Here is a 19,537-nt window from a genome sequence, read left to right on the forward strand (position 1 = left end):
ATAGCTATCCCTTTATAAATGCATTCTGTTTTGGACAAACATAATTTGTAGTGGATTCAGTCCTAAAACGTGTGTGCAGGACTGGGTTGCCTGCTTTTGTTTTAAATAAATAATTTTTTAAAAATTATTTTTCTCTATTTAACCGTGGATTTTCAAAGAGAAAGTACAGTTTATGTTATGTCATAGCGAAGAAAAGCAAATACTGTGAGGAGGAGAAAGGTTATGAGAGCTCTTGAGCTAGCTGCTATAAAAGATCTGATGCATGTAGTTACTGGATGCATATAGCTACTAGGTCAAAATACAGATAATTTTGAATGCCACAGTATTCTTCTGTTCCTGCTGTATGGAGTATCCCTCTACAGCAAGTGCCTGTGCCAGAACCCAGAGCTTTTCAGATTCATTTGTGCTGCCCTGTGGTTTTTACCCAGCCATATAGGGCTAGAACAGAAATACAGATATCTCTTATTATTGTAATTACAGATGGTGTTTTGGGAATATTTATCTGCTGTAAATGAGATTTTTCAGAAGCAAATCAGCATTACTCTAGCTTTGATCCCAGAGGAGAAAGACGAGAGGTAGTTATCACAGCTTTTAACGAGAGAAAAGACAGGCCAATGCTGAACACTTCAGATTTTAAAAAATATTTGGTTGAAATTCCCTACTTGACGGAGTGACTGCATTTTGGTGTGTAATTGTAATGGATGAAACCAAGTTCATCTGCCTTGCCATTGCCTTTAACTTGATCTGACTTATTTCAGGCATAGTTTTTCTAGTTCTGGACTTCTTCTGCCCACTCTGCTAGTTATGCCGAATCATGTATCGCCTTTGTGACATGAAGAACTGTCTCCTGAGAGTTTGTAATATAAGCAAGATTTCAATTTGATGTAGGCAAAAAACTAGTAAAGGCATGATTGGGCTAATAGATAAATTAACCGGTTTAAAGGATTCATGCCAAATGAGACTTCCAGATAAAAGGTCAGAGATGATTTATACATTTAGGCAAGATGCATGCGCGCACATGCGCACACATCAACTCTTTCTTTTACAAACCCCTTCTTAGCTGTGCAAGCACAACCCCTTGATAGAACTTGCATATTGGCCCATTTTAAAATAGACTCTGTAAGTCTGGAGTTTGCCTTCTTAAAGTCCTGATTAATTATTCAATGAATAAAAAAGTTTTCATAAAACCTTTTTAACCTTTTTAAAATCAGTTTCTGTGACTTAATATAGATTTTTGGATGAAATTGATCTCTTCAGCATGTATAAGAATTCATAAGAATTTTTAAATACTGAAAAAATCTAGTTCACTTCACTACTAAAAGCTTAATTCACCTGACAGCATTCTGATTTTTAAAGGCAGGTTGTCATTCCGGTACATGGAAACAAATGAATAATGTTGTGTCATTCCTTTACTTAGACTGTTTATCGGGGGGGAATCTTACATCCTCAGGGCTTTCACTGTATCAGACATCTTTTAGTGAACTTCCTACTCAAAGGATATTATTTCTGAAGTCGCCGCTATTCTTCCTCCCAGATAAATTCCATTATGTGTTGCCAGTAACAATGCCTTGTCACTTTGTTGGAAGTGAAATTAAGTAATGCGTGTTCAAGTTGCTGGAAGATAGATGATGCAGTAAAAGTATTTCAGCTAACCTTAAAAGAATACATTCACTTAATGGCTAAAAATAGGATGCTTCTTTTTTAATGCTTAGGTTTTTTACAAATGAATGTTAGAATGCCAGTAGTAGCCCAGTGGGTGAAGCCATTTCTGTTGGGGGTAGGTTCTTTTCTTTAGAAATGCTGCTGGTGCTGTGCCACTCTTGAAAGCAATATGGTTGCATTAATTCTTCTCTGCAACTCACTGAGCTGAAAGTAGGGTAAGACATTTGGATCTTGGAGTACTCAACATACATGTTTTCACCCCTCAGTCACTTATTTTAATCTGAGCCAGTCTGTTGCAAAAAACCTAGTAGCTTTCCTGGATGTTTGCATTGAAATTACATTTTCTGATATTACAAAATCAGTATGAGTGCGATAGGCATTCTCTTAGCATCTTCATGAGAAATTTAGCAAGTGAACAAATATGTTACTCCTAAAAACCCGTGTTACAGAGGGGCTGTCTAGAGAGTTCTTTCTACAGTAGAGTGTTTAAATGCAAGGCTAATCAAAATATGTACATAATAGTTAAAAAATCAAATCACAATTAGTAAGTAGTCTAATTACTATGGACTATATCCCTGATATCTATTTAATTGCTTTTATTTCTTGTTTTTCAGATTGTTTGAAGGACGGTCACCAAGGAAGCCTGAGAAACTTAAGACCCTTTTCTGCTATTTTAGGAGAGTCACAGAAAAAAGTAATCCTTTATTCTTCTTTTGAGCTACAAAGCAGATACATGAAAAATTTAATCCCATTAAATTTAGAAATGGCAATGCAGCATTATGATGGAAGTGTGTAACAAAAGCCAGCTTGCTAAGTACACTGATATTCATATTAATGTCACTTCTTCTCATATAGATGATGCATGCAATTAAATTTTTTGTACGGAACTTACTCTGTTTTCTTTTTTCCAAGATATATATGTGGAGGGATGTGTAAAACAGAGAAATATTTTCACCCTCCTTTAAATATATATATAAAGTGTATGTGTATATATAACTATATATATGTATAATGTTTGTAATATATGCAACTACTTGCTGTACCACATCAGAGTGAGAATGTAGAGGGAGCTTAGCACCATATGTAATCATTAAAATCACAGGCTTAAAAGATTCTGAATCAAGCTTCAGATTTCTTGCAGTGTGCACATTTAGTCCTTTGCCTATAATGTTTGTAGTTCTGAGGGATTTTCCGCTAGTTGTGTTGATATTTCAGGTTTTTACCTTCTGTTTACACAAAGCAAAGCTGTTGTGAAGTTTTCCCAGTTCAAATAAAACAAGCGATAGCAAGACATGAGATATCCACAACTCTTTTAGACATTATTGCCATATTTTCCTTAGTGTGCGTAGTCAGATCTTCTGTTGTTACCATGAATTTGAACATCTGCATAAGCTGTCAAAAATAGATTTATTTTTATGAGAACTGTATCAGAGCTTATATATTGTATTTTGGGGGAGAAAGAGATTTTACTGCAGTAGCATATATCACATCTGCAGCAATATCCTTATTACAGTATTTTTTTAAAAACTTTTTTTTTACATGTCCGTAGTTCAGTATTAGCTTCATATTCTCTTAGAAGGGTTTGCTTTAAAAGGAGGACAGCTTTAAACTATTAAATATAAAAATCCCTTGATTCAATTCATCATTCTAGTTCACCACAAATTAAATGCATCTACATCCTGTTTCAGCTATCAAACTTTCAGCAATGTCAATAGAACTAAATCTCTGAGGTAAAAAGTAAATTATGATTTATGTGTGGGACTGAGAAGAGATAGAGCATACTAGCTATTTTTTATATTTGAGTAATAATGTTTTCATGCAAACCAAATCCTAAATTTAGGCAGCTGTGCCTGACCCCCTGTGCATATGAAATCTGTTGGGAACATGCTTTATGAAACTACCGTATTAGATTTCTTAACATTATAACTTTAAATAATATTTAATGAGATTCTTGAGTGCTCTTTTCTTGAATTAAAAATTCCTATCATACCTTTAAAAGACTCCATTTCTTGTTCTTTTTTGTCCAAGGAATTAGTAAGACTGAAGTAACTTAGGTCTATAAATTACTGTAATAATTTTGCAACTCTCTTTATTGTAAATGGTAATTGAATTCCTTGTAAAAGAACACAGTGGAGACTATATCAGCTGAAGACTTCCTGCTCAAAAGGTGAATGCTTAATTTGTAAAATATCACCACTGATACCAGAGTTCCCTTGTGGAAAAGCACTTGATTATTGAAAGCTCTGCACTTTTTTTAAGAGCAAGCAACCCTTTTTTCCCCCTGCACCCCTATAATTTTGAAGAAAAGCATAGGATTATTTAAGGCTTTCGGAAGGATAAGTGTGCTTTACATACTGTTTTGAATGTTTTTCACAAGCCAGCACAGTAGACTTACTGGAGCAAAGAAATGAGTCTCAAATTAAGTTTTTATTAGGATGACATCACCTAATAAAAGGTTGATATTTTCTTTCTGTTGCAAAACCGAACTTTTTGAGTAAAATAAGGAGAGAAGGTGGTAATGCATCCCTCCTGCGATGAGCAATGGCTCCTCTTTTTCTCTTGTGGGCAGGAGTCTTTTCTCAGTTGAAATACAGTGAATTTCACTAGCATTCTGGCAGGGCTGAAAACGGCTTGATATGGAATCCACTAACACTGCATCTTTATTGACATAGTAGGACTTTCTTGGAAATATGAGCTGCTGCTTCATCCATCTATGGGTCGAGTACTCTGTGCGTTGCCTGTTGACACTGAACAGTAGTCACCTCTAAAGGTTCACAATTTCTTTTAAGTGGCAGCACATTTTACTTCAGCTATTGAGTCTTTCTAGTAGAGTTTACAGTGTAAGTGAAAATCACTTAAGAAATAGTTTTTCCTTGATCTGGAAAAATAAAACACTCAAACTCCAAAGGCAGAAGAGAAGTGTGTATTTTGGTCTTAATGTTACTTGTTTTCAATTTGAGCATGGGCTGTCAGGAGAAAATTCAAAGCTGCTCTTGAGGAAAGTTAAGCTTTCGTGTTTCTGCCAAGAACGATGTTTGTTGTAATTTTAAAAGTTTACCACTTCAAAGAATCTAAGGACTAAAGCTCCAGCAGTTAATACATTTTCCTCTGGGGTTGATTTGCCTGTAGAACCTACGGGATTGGTGACGTTTACAAGGCAGTGTCTCCAGGAGTTTCCAGACTGGGAAAGGTAAGCCAAGCGTGTTAATGTAAGAAATTTCTTAAATCTATAACTGAATCTCATTCATGTGGAATTGATTCAGGCCTGGAAGACAATGTTTGGTATGAATTGTTATGGAGAAAAGTACAGAGGTAAGTGGGTGAACTGTCACAGGTAGTTTGAGTGCCCCAGGAATGTTTGTTTGCTTGTGAAGCCACCAAGTCTTAAGTGAATTTTTAAAACAGTAGTACATCTTTGGTGCTGTTGCTTGAGTGGGGAAAAAAAGAGAGAGATGACTTGATTTCAGAAATTACAGGAAATATAATGAAGTATGGGTGATAACCAGCATGAAAACAGAAGTGTTGCTGGTTAGCAAGTTAATGTGGGACAAACTTGTGTGAAAAACATAGAACTTCAATTTCACATTTGGGGTTTTATGGTGGAAGAGGTGGAGAAACTGAACAATTGACTATGTTAAACCTTTACAAATTGTATCTGAAAGGAAAATGCATTTTCGTTAATCCACCAGGGTTTTTTTTAAACCACCTTATGTTTAAGGTGTGCAAGGAGTTTGGGTTTGGATGTGTTTTCTTTTAAAATGGATCTCTGTGTGGAGATTCTGTAATCATACTTTCTGTACAATATTTTTCCTTAATGATAGATCTCAGAAAAAACTGTCTAGATTGCATGTCACCTATGAAGGCACCATTGAAAGCAATGGGCAAGGTATGCTACAGGTAAGCGCATCTAACAGTAAATGTGGCTTTGTCATGTCTTTGTCATACTTTTATGGTCTGCAAGCTTAACAAAGTTATTTGTTTATCCTCAATTCACTTAAATGACAAGATGTTATGTGGTGTAAAAGAAACATCAAAATTAATTCCATGGGCAGTCTTAGTACTGCCAATATTCCTCAGCTCATCTAGTTTTGCACATGTACCTGGTACAGAAAGAACTGACAGGAAATCACAAGGCCTGGACAGCTTCAGGTCTTCTGGTTCAAACCAGGATCAAAGATTGACAAGATAAAAGTTTCAGGCTGTGATCTTGATGAGTTGTCAAGGGTTTCAGTTTATTTTTAAAAAATTATTCTTGTGCCCCAGACATTGACCAGGTCAGTGGTTCAGCATACTTTCTTGCTGCTGCCAGCACTGCTGTTTTGGTCTTGGAGACAGTCAGCAAAAAATTCATAAGGAGGATGTCCTGTCCATGTCTATAGCAAGGAACACACTTGAGTTTTCAAATTAGTTGTTTGGGTTTTGCTTTTCTTTAACAAAAAAAAAAAAAAAAAAAAAAAAGTCTGCCTTCTAGAGTTCATTACAACTTCTTTAGCTGGGAACAAGTGCTGCAGAGGAGGAGGAGGAGGGAGAATAGGAAGTCTTTTTTCTGCAATGCTTTTTGCTCAAACTTTAAAATGTCTTATGACTTTATGAAACTTGAGCAGTCAAATGTGTATTGAAATTATTAAGAACTCAGCAACTGCTCAATAATCATTTTTCTATTGTCTCTCTATTCAAATATACTATAACCTCAGAGGTGAGAGAAGGTTGAATTATGCCTTTTCATGTGCTGTTTCTGTTGCATTCTGTAAAAGTGAGTATTGCCTAGGATTTTTCCTTCTGGCTGTTTCAAGTCTTATCAAGCACAATATCTCCACTCAGATGAAGAGCGCTTACTCCAAGAGGGAGCAGGATGACCAAGGCAAGACAATCCAGGAGTCCACAGTGACCCCAGCCTCAGCGGGCAGGGTTGCTGGCTGGGGCAGGCAGACCAGGGATGGTGACAATAACATAACAGTTTCTGCTGACAGGCTGGTGGACATCAGACAAAGGCAAGGTGATGAGTCAGGTCACAAAGGTCAGCAAACGGACATCAGCAGAGGACAGGTCTGGGCATGGGCCTATGCTTGATGTGTCTCAGGCGAGGTCCAGGGCAAGGGGACCGTGTGCCGGGGCCGAGGATGGGGGCCCAAGGTGAGGCTACTCAGCACAGTTAAAAGTGCATTTGGAGCCCAGACACACTGAACGTTTGGGTAGTTTTCACATTACTTTTTTGTATCATAATCGAGTTCAGCAAATCTTAAACAACTGAAGTCCTTTGGTATTTGCAGGATAGACTTCAGGAATGCTTGCTCTTGTAGCGGCTGGCTCTCAGTGTGCTTTAGACTTGACTCTGACTCCTGAATCAGTTTGTAATTTCAACAGATGCTCATATCACTCCAGCAACTTTTGTTCCCTTCCTGTAAATGTGCTCTCATCAGCTATCTAAATAAAAGTCAGTAAGAAGCTAATAGCATTTGAAAGATGAAGTGACTCTTTAAAATTATAAATTTATATGGGCAGTTAATTTGCATAAATAGTAATCACTTTATTGAATAAACCAAATCCTTTAAAAACTGTTGTCTATATAAAAACATAATTTGCAAAGTATGTATTATTGTAGAACAAAAGAGAGTCCAGAGCTTCTTTGTTTCATGCAGAAACCTTAATGATTCAAATGACTTGCTTTGTTCAAGTGTATTTCAAGGAGAATTCGTAAGAATTTGTAAGAAAATTTTAGGTACAGAACAACTGGTACAGGGGCAATGCTAATCTAAAAATGCTTCAGTGTGGACAGCTGGGGCAGAATGCTTATTAAAGGACAACTTAGTAATTCTTCAATGTTCATAAAATGCAAAAAGAATACTGTAATTTGCTGTTTTCATCTTTCACATTTACTGAAATGCATTTTACTCTTAAATATATGCTCTTCAAAGAAAAGCCACAAAACTTGGATTCAGAGTACTTGAGATGCAAAACTTTTTTTTGCTGTGTAATATCTCACTTGTCTTTTTAAGTTTTCTGAGAAGTAGAAAGGAAAAAAATACAAAGACATGCTGTTGAACAGGCTCTGTGCTGCTGCTTGTATTTCAAGTGATACCAGCAGATTTCAACAGAATTATTGAAATTTGTACGGGACTTTATCTACCTCGGTAAATGAAAGGATTTTATGCTGTTTGCTTATCTAATAATCCTCCTGAATATATTTTTGTTAGGTTGACTTTGCAAACCGTTTTGTTGGAGGTGGTGTGACTGGGGCAGGACTAGTTCAAGAAGAAATTCGTTTTTTAATCAACCCAGAACTGATTGTATCGAGGCTCATCACTGAAGTCTTGGATCACAATGAATGTCTTATCATCACAGGTTAGTCTCCGCAGAAGATGTTTCACATCTTACTCTGGTTTTATATATAGAAAATATATTCCAAGTTGAAATTTAGTATTTTTAAATGCTGTAGGGATAAAAAAAAAGAAAAATAATACTCATTTGACAAAGAACTTCCCTCTTCACCCCACCTCTTAAGACCATAGGGCTGCTGTTTCAATAGATGTTTTGTGAAGGAAACAAACAAACAAAAAATTTTAAAAAAAAAAGTGACAGCAAGCAGACAGAACTTTTTTTTATTCTATATAAATGTGTTTGAGGACTCAGTGTCTTTAGGCCTAGCTAAAGAATACTGTTGAGCAATATAGGTAAAAACCACAATTACCAGCTATCAGTTGGTCCCAGCTATTAGGAGGTAATGTTTCTGTTATGTTAAAGCAGGGATTTTTTTTTTGTTCCTGTCTGGAATTTGTAAAATTTAATGTAATCAGTGGGATTGAAAACTCTGAGAAGAGGAACTGCCTTCTGGTTACAAAAAGGGGAGGAACTGGAAGAGGAGAAAATCAGCATCTATTAAAAACGGTAAAAAGTCAGGAAATGTCTCTTAAGGAATTTGATCTTGTTAAGTTACGAGCATGTGTTTGTGTTACTTGTAGGGTAGTTATGGGTTCCTAATTACATCATCAAAAACTAAACACTTCTCCAGTATGTTGTTGAGGGGCTGTGTATGGAGATGAGCTGTCTGTCCAGTGTTTTGCTGAAAGCATTTTTCCTTTTGTTTCCACCTCTGTCATAGAACTTGGAATGTTTTATTATCCATTGGATCAAAACAGTTAGCATCAAAACACCAAATGTCACCATTAAGAACTGGAGAGGCCCAGGTCATGCTGTGTGTGGCTCAGTTCTATACAGAGGAACACAGTGGGCATTTTTCATGACTGAAAAATAAAATGATGCTATAATATTTTTTTATTTATTCTAAAGAATAGCTATAAAGAAAAAATATTTGATCAGAGAGATCCTCTGGGTAAATACTGTAATACACTATGTATATTTTATATTTTTCAGTCTGCTATAGTAAGAAACATTGGGTTTAGTTACCTGAGCTACCTCAACAGTCAGGAATTTGTACAGTTACTAGAACACATTTCTTGGAAAAGTCCTTCCAAAGCACTTCTTTCTCTTGCATGCATGCACAATAAAAATTTGAGCTTAGATCTTGCAGATCTTACTCTGTCCTGAGCTATTGATTGTACTGTGCAGAGCATCTTTTAGTTTTCGTTTTATACTTGGTAATCTTTTTAAGAGAGTGTTTTATTTTGTTTTTCCACCCTGCCAAAATTAATGCCTTTTCTATGAAAACTTCTTGATAAATTGGCTTTTGTGATTACCTTTTAAAAAAATGAGTCAGAGAATTCTTGGCCATCGCTGATTTCTGTTGTGTATTTTGGATATGATACTATAACAAGATTAACATGTTGAAATACTGTCCTCTGCCTAAGGCTCTTCTGGGCAGGGTAAAAACAGAGCACAGCTATCAGTCTGTAATAACTGCTTGGGGGAAAACACTAAATGGATGTTTTGAAAGACCTTCTTCCATTCCCCTGCAAAAAAAAACAGTGATTTGGCATGAACAAATAAAGGTGAGGATATTTTTTCACTTCGGCATTATTCTTTTAGTTTTCTTGAGTACTTCATAGTGTTTTGCAATTAGTATTTGTGATATGGCGTTCTTCTCTAATGGAAATGGCCATTCCATCATTTTAATTTCATCACTGGAGCTTTTCCACCTCAGTTCTTAGCCAAGTCTCCACTGCGTGTCACAATCCTCTTGATAAATTACATTCTTTGTGATGCAACTTGACTCAGCAGCCTAATGGGTATAACTGTGCAGCTTAAATTTGCAGAAGACTCTGAGAAATTGGAGAGAAATTAAATTTGTTGTGATTGCACAGTATCTGGTTAAGATCACTGCTGTAATGAATATGGAACTGGTCATGCAAACAGTCAAGTTATTCCACACAGACATCTACCTACAGAAATGTCAGCAGCAATGCCAAAGATTTCCACAGCTGCATTTCTGGTAGAGCTGTGAATAAGTATCAGTGGTTTTCATTCAGGTTTTTTTCTTTTCTTTTTTTCCCTTCTTTTTTTTTCCTCTTTGAGTTCACATATACCCAGGCAGCGTTAAGAGCAAATGAAGCTATATTCCATGTTTGCTTTAAATCTACTGACTGAACAACGGCCAGTCCTGACCACATCTTAGCGATGCATTTTCAGAGACTTCCAAGCACATTACCCGTGCAGTAAATGAGATCGGATAATTGGTCAGCTGAAAATTTTACTTAGAGGGGAAAAATTGTTTTTCAGCTGGATTTAGCAAACTGATCATGCCACTGTCTGGAGAGCCAGAAGACTAATGGTAGTGCAAGATAAGGGTCAGAAGAACTGATTGAAAAGGAGAGAAGGACCTTCCCCTCACTTTTGGCAGTAAATGTGCATTTATGTTGGTGACTACAAAACTATACTCTTGTGCTTTTCACATGTAGTCCTTTTATTCAGTAATAATTGCAACTCTCTCTAGATGGAGGAGGTCCCATAAGCACTAACACTTGGCAATTTCACCATTTGTTTGATGCTGTAACTATTACAAGTTTCACAAAGAATGTATTTTTGAATGGTGCTTGTATATACTTTCTTTTGACTTTAGGCTTTTTTAGTTTTTGTAACTTGTTTTTAAAGTTCTGATGGAACTGTGCTATTATGCTGTATTTGTGGCTTGGCCACAAAAAGATTCACCAGAAACATTAGCATATCCAATTTTCCCATACTGCTTCTGTTCTTCCAGCAACAGCAGTTTGTGTCCCAGTAGTTCACAGGCAAAAAGTGCTTCCAGTTGAATAACAATTTTTGTCTGACAAATTTCCAGAGCTTCACTTATGAAAACCCATTGATTTTCATTAACTTTTTGTTTCTGGGACGTGAGTTTAGAGTTCGTGTGATTTCTTTGAGTTTCTCTGTTATTGATTTATTATTTTTTTTTAATATATGTGTATTTGCTTGCTTGTTTGTTTCCTGGTGTTTTCATCATCAGACACTGCACTTCCATAAAAATAAATGAAAACAATGACCCTTTTGAAAAAGTCAGCTTAATACTTTGACTGTCATTTAATCTATCCTTTTGCAATGTCTTGATAACCTAGTCTTTTCTTTCCACATGCTAGACACCAAACAAAATGCTTCCTTTTCAAAGTTGGAAGTTTTGCTAAGTTGTCCCCTAAAGAGAGCTCTCAGAAGAGTCACATAACTTTCTTGTCTGTTTTTTCTTACTATTTGCTCAGACACTTTTTCCAAGCATATCAGTAAAACTGAATTTTACCGATGTCAGGACAAGTCTTAGTGAAGGTTGATAGCCTACAATTCGATTAGAAGGCTGACTTCTGAATATTTAAGCTGCTCACAGTTGTCCTTTGTACAAGAGCATGGATGTGTGTGAATATATAGGCATATTCTGCCACCCAATTTTGGGGACTTTGATTTTGTAACAGGAAGTGAATTCTGGGTGAGGAATCTTTTACCATCCCACTCATTTTGCATAGCAGCTTTCCAAAATAGCCTTGAGTGGTATTTGTATGCCCTCAGTATGGTTATTCATCTAGACAAATCTAAATAAATAACGGGTGGATAATAGGGCAGATGAGTTAAAGAAGTGACGAAAAGTCTTTTCCATTAAAATGAATTTGGGTAGATGGAGAAAATGACTTGGAGTATATGCATCATTTTAAACAGTTTTTAACAGCTTGTGTTTCCTGTGCTTGAGACTACTGAAAGCAAGCATTTAAATTCCCTTGTTAAAAGTGAATAGTTTTATGTTTCTGATTCTTCAACTTTTTATTTTTATTTAGAGATTGAAAAACTTTGATATTAAATACAAACATTTGTGTTCTCAGAGTATCACCAATCTGTGCAATAGTTAAGCATTACTGCTGTCTTAATAATCAGATGTTTTGTGCTGTCAGCTTGCACGTCTTTCTAAAACCTATTTTTTCTGTTATATTTATAGGCATAGCTGGTGTCACTGTTTGTAGTTAAGGGGTTGCTTAACAGTTCTTTTCTTACTCGTATCGTTTATCACTTGTGCCAAACTGTACCTGTATGAGCTGAAATTTTCTAAACAAGGTATTCTTTTCAGTCCCCTACTTTTGAAATTCAGCTGTTGCAAGCTCAGAACAGGGGGGAAAGTTGTGATTTTGCTGTGGCATTACTTTAGGAGTATTTCTTTGAAGCATTTGTGCAACCCCAGGTTTTGAAGCAAGGTCCTGAAATTCAGTAAAATGAGGTGAAAGGCAGCCTTTTAGAAAGGTTACGATCCTTACTCTCAGTTAAAATGCTCTCCTTCTTGGTCTTGGGATAAACCTTTGAAAAACGAATTGGCATAGCAGTGCATAATAGCTAAAATTACTGGAGGTCTTAATGAGCTACTTTCTTAAAGCCCTTAATGCTTGCCAAGATACCCTGCTGGACTTCTTCACAGAGCAGCCAAGTATGTTCCAGACCATGGTTTTTGTGGGTCCTCAAGCTTTTACAGAAGTAGCTTCTTGGTACTGACCACTGCAACCGAGAGCAGTGGCCTTTCAGTCCATTCAGTGCCATACATTGCTGTTATATCTGAGAATTCGTGTCAGGAACCATAGTGCAGAAATCATGCTGAACTAATGTAAAACAAAATAGTAAGAAGGGAAAGAGGTGTATTGGGCAATGAGACTAGGAAGCTTAACAGCCCTACCTATCCTTATGTAAGGTTGCCCTCAAGAGACTGTAGGGCTACAAACTGGGTAATGCTGGCATGTGGGAAATCTGCTTGGTTTCTGACCATCAGGGTTTTCTTTGGCTTTATGGATTTTAATTTTGTTAGAGAAATAAAACTTGTTAGAGAAATAAAATATATAAACATATAGCTTGCCACATACACTTTTGAATCTCTTTATATTTTTCTTCTTATGTTTCCTAAAATGTCAGCCCAGATGTTTGCTAAATTGTGATGAAGTAGGGTTGCCACATTTTCAATAGTGGAATGACTATTTTATCATCATGTTTAGAGGTAGTAGCCTCAAAAAAGAGAAAAGAAAAGCAAAATACTGGTGGCGCGAAGGCTCACAGTCTTTCTTAACCAGGTATTAGCCAGTAAAACCTTAAAGATGATGGGCAGTTTATGGAGAAGCTATTGAACTTGAGAGTGGCCAAGTTGAAAACTATCTTCTTGTTTTATACTGGACAACATCACTTGTAATGTTCTATGCTGGATGCTGTGCATTATCTGTGGAAAAGAAGCTTCTACTGGTTACAGGAAGATCTTGTATTCTTGGTGCAGATATGAGTCTTTATTTTCCATTGCTTCTGGGAGCTGCATGTTCATTTGGAGAAGCAGTGATTCCTATGAAGGATTTGCCAAGTGAAAAAATATGTACGTATTTTGTAAGTAATATGGAAAATAATTTGTTTCAGGTACTGAACAGTACAGTGAGTATACAGGCTATGCAGAAACTTACCGGTGGGCAAGAAGCCACGAAGATAAGACCCCAAGGTAAAGTTCCACATAAATATTTCAAGTGAAGGAATAAATAAATGTTATAAATTTGAAAACTGGTTCTTTAAGTATTTCCTAGCATTTGCCTTATTAAAGAATTTGCCTGTTTTATCCTGCTCTCTTCAGTAGAGCCAACAAGCTAAGAAAATTATCTCATATTAATAATGAGATATTAATTCTAATAAATGGTACCTGCCAATATGTCAGTTCTTAAACCAACATCTTTTACAGTTATATGTATTTAATCCAAATTTTTGTTAAGATACTGACTGAACTGTGGATTATAATGCCATAAGAAGTTTGACAGTGATACCTCAGGTGTCACAGTGCAGCTGATGTGTGGCAAAATAAGATTTAATATCGTGAATCTGAGTAGAAAGCTCTGAGCTCTTGAATTTATTTCTCCAACAAGGTTATCGTAGTGTATACACAAAATTATTCATTTGGTATAGAAACATACACAATGTACTCTCATTTAAATGTTGGAGGAAGACAGAGAGCCAAAGTGCTTTTCTTTGACCTTGCGGTGTTCTTACGTCTGTAATTAGATTTGTTTCATGTTTATGCCCAAAGTCTAGCCAGAGTATTTCTAAATTTATAGGGAGACCTGTCTCACTTCTGATGCTGCTTTCATTCCCAACCCACAAAGAAGAAAAAAAAAAAAGGTGCTCCATTGTTTGTTATGAGCTCACCTTTCTAGCTGCTTCTAACGGAGAAGCTCTGCAGGGAATTGCTTATTTCGGATCATGATTATATCACCAATACTAAATAACTAACGTCATCTACTTTTCTTCTCCCTCCAATTTTAGGGATGAATGGCAGCGACGCTACACTGAAATTGTTGCTATAGATGCATTTCACTTCAGACGTTTCCTTGATCAGTTTGGTCCAGAGAAAATTAGAAGAGAGCTCAACAAGGCCAGTAACTTCTTACAGTGGCCTGCAGTTGAATGTTTATAGCAGCTTTTCAAATATTTTTCTATTATTATCTTCAGCTAAGGAAGGTCTTGCTTAGTTGTCTCTCTTATAAAAGGTGTACTTCAGGGTTTTGCTGTCCAATGTTAAAGAAGCAGCTTGTCAAATAGAATGACTCTTATCCTTTGGTACGCTATTCAAAGGTGTATTTTATTTAACTTTCAAAAATGTAAATGAAATGTGGATGTACATTTTTTTAACTCTTCCCTGTCCTGCTTCTAAATTATGATTTTAAGTTCTTTTCCCTTGATTGGCTCTGCTGATTATCCTACTCAGCCCTGCAGTCAAGGTGGAGAAGGGGGTGCCTCCTGTTTTAATATGGTGACAGTTCATAAATACGGTGCCACTTACTTTTCTTCCACCTTTCTTGTTTGCTATTGGGGTATTGCCATATTACCTAGGAGTTTATCTTTTCATATATTGATGTCTTCTTGAGATCAGATCCAGCTGTTCATAAATCTCATATCTTTATTTGAACAATAGCTGTAAGGGCTGTTGCAACTGAGTATGTGTATATACATGCCAGTTAGAGCTTACAGTGATGGGGGCATTCAGAAGACTGATAAATCAGGCCAGTTTTAATCCTTTAAACAAAACTTTTAGACTAATGTTCAGAAACAGCACACTTCCTGCTAATAATTCTTACACATTATTAATCATTATCACTATGTATTCAAAGCAGTCAATCCTTGACCTTACCCTAGATTAACTGTGTGTATACAAAACTGCACTGCTCCAATGGCTATCGTCCTTTATACTCGTAGTCATCGAAGTTGCCAGGCTGAAGAGCTCTTTGACAGGGAAAGCTGGAACTGCAGTGGGCATCTTTTTTTCTCTCCCCTGCCCTCCCTAATTTGGGATCTTGTCCTTAAACTAGGTATTTGAGGTTCTAGATGGTTCCCAGCCCTCGGTCTCTGCGCAGGACTGTGTGCTGCATAACGTTTGGGAACGTGGGGTTACTTTGCCAAGCCATGGCAGGTGCTTTATGTTGTATGGCTGAGATTTTCATGTTACTTGTTTTACTTCTTGCTTTGCTGCTACTTCTTTTCTTAAAGCTAAAGCAGTCTTTTCCCAGCTCTTGAGGTTGTACTTTTCCAATGACTAGCAATTGCCATCAGTGAGCTGTTTATAGTTCTGAGGCCTTAACTTTCAACCTACGCCAATGTTTTCAAGGCCTTTGCTGTTATCCCATGTGTAAATTTTATCTCCTAACAAAAGATGTCTGGTATCAATCTCCAGTTCACATAGCAAATTCTCATACGTTAATAAGGCTAATGGGCTGGAATGAGGGTCTTGCATGGCTAGTATAAGGCATAGGCAGTGAAAGGTCTGTGGCCTGTTATAGCAATGGCAATGCTATTTTTACTGGGCAGTTGAGTACAAGAATGTTTATATAGTTATACTATATTAGTGTGCTTATATTTGGGTTCAAAACATGCTAATGATAAAGTCTGTTTAGTGTGCTTCTATGTTTATAGATGCAGTGGGCCTCTGCTTTAGCTAGGGTGTTAAATATAAGGGCACAATACTGCTGTTGTTAGTCTCCTGCTTTCTGTAGTACAGGAGGTTATAGAATAATATAAGATGCATCATAAATAAATTCAAACGTAGGGCAGTGTGTTCCCAATTCTCACCTGGAAAGAGAAAGGGAATATACCTGAAAGCTCATTTCTTTTTTTTGGAGGGGTGGGGGGAGGGAGGGTGGTTTGGGGTTTTTTGGTTGGTTGGTTTTGTGGGGGTTTTTTGGTAGTGGTGGTTTGTTCCCCCACCCCAAAATGATGTACAGTGCTGAAGGAATAATTTAATTTAGTTATAAAACCTTAGCATCTTGACTAAAGTAACATTCATCAGCTTGTTTCTTCATGGTTGGTAATGAAATTAGCCCTGAAAAAGACAGCAAATAAATTTTATAAACTTCAGTGATATCTTAGTACAAAATTCAAAGTACCTACTCTAGTGGATTTATGATCTGCCTACAATTTTCAGTATTATTGATTGGGTGTGGATTTTTAAAATAAATTATGGTAGATCCATGCAACTTTTATACCGTGTGTTGGTTTGGCTGATGTTTGATAAGGACTGATTGGTATTTAAAGAAAATTTTAAGCCTGACTTAATTCTGTTAACTACAGTAAAAATTTCATTAAGTTTATTGGAGGTTCTATAATATTTTAACAAATATTTTCAAACGTACTGTGGTGGGTTTTTTTCAGTTTGATATAAAATTAATATTAACCTTAAGATTTTTCTGTGGGTGAAAACAAGTTAATGGAATAAGCTGCAACTCTATTTCTACTATGACTTAATGAATCAGGACTCAGTAAGCGCAGTGTATGCACACAGGCTTTGAAATCCGAGTGTATTATGTATTAGTAGACAGAGCCCAGTGTCCAGAGGTTCTTTTGTTTGTCTGTCATTTTGTTAGACGTTAGGAAATGATTGAAACAACTTAAAGTGATTTTTCTTACAACTTGTATTTTCTTACAAGCCTATGTGATTTCTCCTTATAAGATCTATCTGTCTTAAAGAACCAGATGTTCAGTCCTGGTTAGTTTTCTCAAAAGGTCACTGTCTGAGGCTGACCCTTCTTTCTGGTGTAACCCATATGCAGAAAACGAGATTAATATTGTCTAATTCTGAACTGCTGTTCAGAATAAGAAAAAACCCCATTGTATCTGATTTCAGCATTAAGATTTGCAGATATATGTGTAAGAGATGTCACTGTTTCATCCTTGCTAGCCCCTTGAGATTATTGCCTAATAAAGACTCTCACTAGCAATAATTTTTCCAGTTGCAAGTTCCAGTTTCCAAATCCTAAGCAACAACTGACTTATAATTGGGCTTGCAATCCCACTCATAAATGTCATTAAGCCTATTTTGATAGTCACCAATTAAAAGCTACAGCTTCATGTTTGGCAAGAAATGCTTCCCTAAGAATTATGGTATGCAGAACAGTTATGTTTCAAATGGTTAGCTGTGAGAACTATATATAACAGTTTTATATGAAAACAAACCAATTGTAAACATCACACAACTTCTAAACAATATGAGATACCATATATTTGAAGTTGTCTACAACTTAAAAACAGATTCCTTTATGTAGTTCAAAAGGAACAGGTCTTCTGCTTCCCATATGGAAGCAACTGCTTTAAAACTGGACAGAAAGCTTTTTTCATATTGCTGTATTCCTAGGTGAAACCTATTTAAAATATCAGTGCATTGTCTCTTTTTAAAAAAAGTTATTAGTTTTATCTTTATCCTTTATTTGCTATGAAAAATCATATGGGCGCACTTACTTAGATATTTTTCTTCATTGCTGCTGAAGTCCTTCCAAGTAATTGCTGACTTTCTTATTGTGTCTGACGAGACAGTTTCTGTTCTCCATGTCCTGGTGAGTTGAGAAATACATGCCCATTAAGTAAAAGCTGAAAAGAAAATGGCATCCTGTTGCAACACCAGTCCATTTCCCTCACTGGGAGGATGGAGTTTGAAGAATTATTGTCCACACAGCCAGAGTACTAGCTTGCTTGGCCCACTAGTTTTGTACAAACATGCTTTGGACATTAAGCACACTAATAGCTCTGACTTGATCTTTTTTGAGCTCTTGCTCAAGAAACTGCATGTACCTGATGATGTGTAAGTGCTTCTTATGCAAACTCTGAATCATGGTACCCTGCTAAATTACAACTCACAGAAGTTTGAATTTGCAGCTTAGATCAGATTGGAGTGAAACTGTGGGTACTTCAGTCTGTACCAGACAATTGTACCAATTCAATAAATTTTTGTACTGTTGAAAAACTTCCTGAAGAGATTTATCCTTTTTTCTATACATGGAAGCATCTGCCTTTACTCAAGATTTCTTATGGAATATCACACTTTTTCCTCCTACCCTCATTTATTGCATCAAAACTGTATTCTAGGGTGCCCATTTTGTATTTTATTTTCAGTTCTGAGGAATTTCAGTAATACTGGACGTAGCGGTTCAACTGTCTTATGCTAAATGGGCCAAAACCCAACAAACGTGATACAATCTACAGTTAAAGTTATTCTCTGCTCTGGCTATCCTGAAAAGTTTCCTATAGCTGAAATCCTTAGGAGTCAGCACCTGTATCTAATTTTTAACTTGGATCCAAATAAGGCAAAATTATTTCTGCCTTAAATTCTTTAGTGATTGACCTTAAATTTAAAGGAAAACTAATGGTGAATTGAAGTAGTTTGAATTTGGTATTGCTAAAAGACAATACTGATTATTGTTATCACCTTAGTGTTTGAAAATATTGCACCAGATTGCCTGTCAACTTCATCTTCTGACTCTTGTCTGCCTGCAGGCCTATTGCGGCTTCTTTCGACCCAATGTTCCACCTCAGCATCTCTCTGCAATAGCCACAGGAAACTGGGGATGTGGTGCCTTTGGAGGGGACTCCCGATTAAAAGGTAAATTGTAGCATTCATTAATGTCCAAATGAATCAAATAAGTTTTAATTCTTTGCGTTTTTGTTGTTGTTGTTCAAGTACATTTTTTTTGTTTTCTTCAAATTAATACATTTTAGCCAAGAATTGGAATAGTAGTTAAACTCTCCATAGAACTGGTTCCTTAAGCTTTGATCTTTAGGCCATGAGTATTGTGGCCTTAAACAATAAAAATGCACACTGCTTTTATATGCTATGTTCAGTTTAAAGTTTGAGGTAAGTACGTTATGGTGAAATGCTGGGTTTACAAGGACCTGAAACCTTCAAAAGCACGAACATGCAATATTAGTTCACAAAAGAACATGTTCATTGCAGTTCTCAGTCGTATAAATCAGTTGACCTTTGTGGACCAGCCTTTTCAGATTATGCCTAAAATTCATATCTCTGCAAAGCTGTTTAAAATACCTGGTAATCTGCAAGGCTTCACAAACTTGCTGGCAATGCTTAATGTTTAGTTTTGCCCCTTAATATATTGCTGTATGCTGGAAAGGTTTCCAGTCACTCAGACATGCTTCTTTCTTTCCTGACTTGCCTGCTATA

General features: G+C 36.4%; 1 protein-coding gene across 4 annotated transcripts in view; it reads left to right on the plus strand.

The window, feature by feature from the left end:
- PARG (poly(ADP-ribose) glycohydrolase) overlaps positions 1-19,537 on the plus strand; it is a 75,031-nt gene that overhangs the window by 45,677 nt on the left and 9,817 nt on the right. For all 4 annotated transcript variants that reach the window (XM_075025595.1, XM_075025593.1, XM_075025594.1 and 1 more), the window contains 7 exons: positions 2,277-2,356; positions 4,792-4,852; positions 5,484-5,559; positions 7,857-8,004; positions 13,471-13,549; positions 14,362-14,470; positions 18,856-18,961. In XM_075025595.1, coding sequence (XP_074881696.1) covers positions 2,277-2,356; positions 4,792-4,852; positions 5,484-5,559; positions 7,857-8,004; positions 13,471-13,549; positions 14,362-14,470; positions 18,856-18,961 — 659 coding nt within the window. The remainder of the gene's footprint in view (positions 1-2,276; positions 2,357-4,791; positions 4,853-5,483; positions 5,560-7,856; positions 8,005-13,470; positions 13,550-14,361; positions 14,471-18,855; positions 18,962-19,537) is intronic.

Source organism: Buteo buteo, chromosome 4 (assembly GCF_964188355.1).
Source record: "Buteo buteo chromosome 4, bButBut1.hap1.1, whole genome shotgun sequence".
Lineage (NCBI taxonomy): Eukaryota > Metazoa > Chordata > Aves > Accipitriformes > Accipitridae > Buteo > Buteo buteo.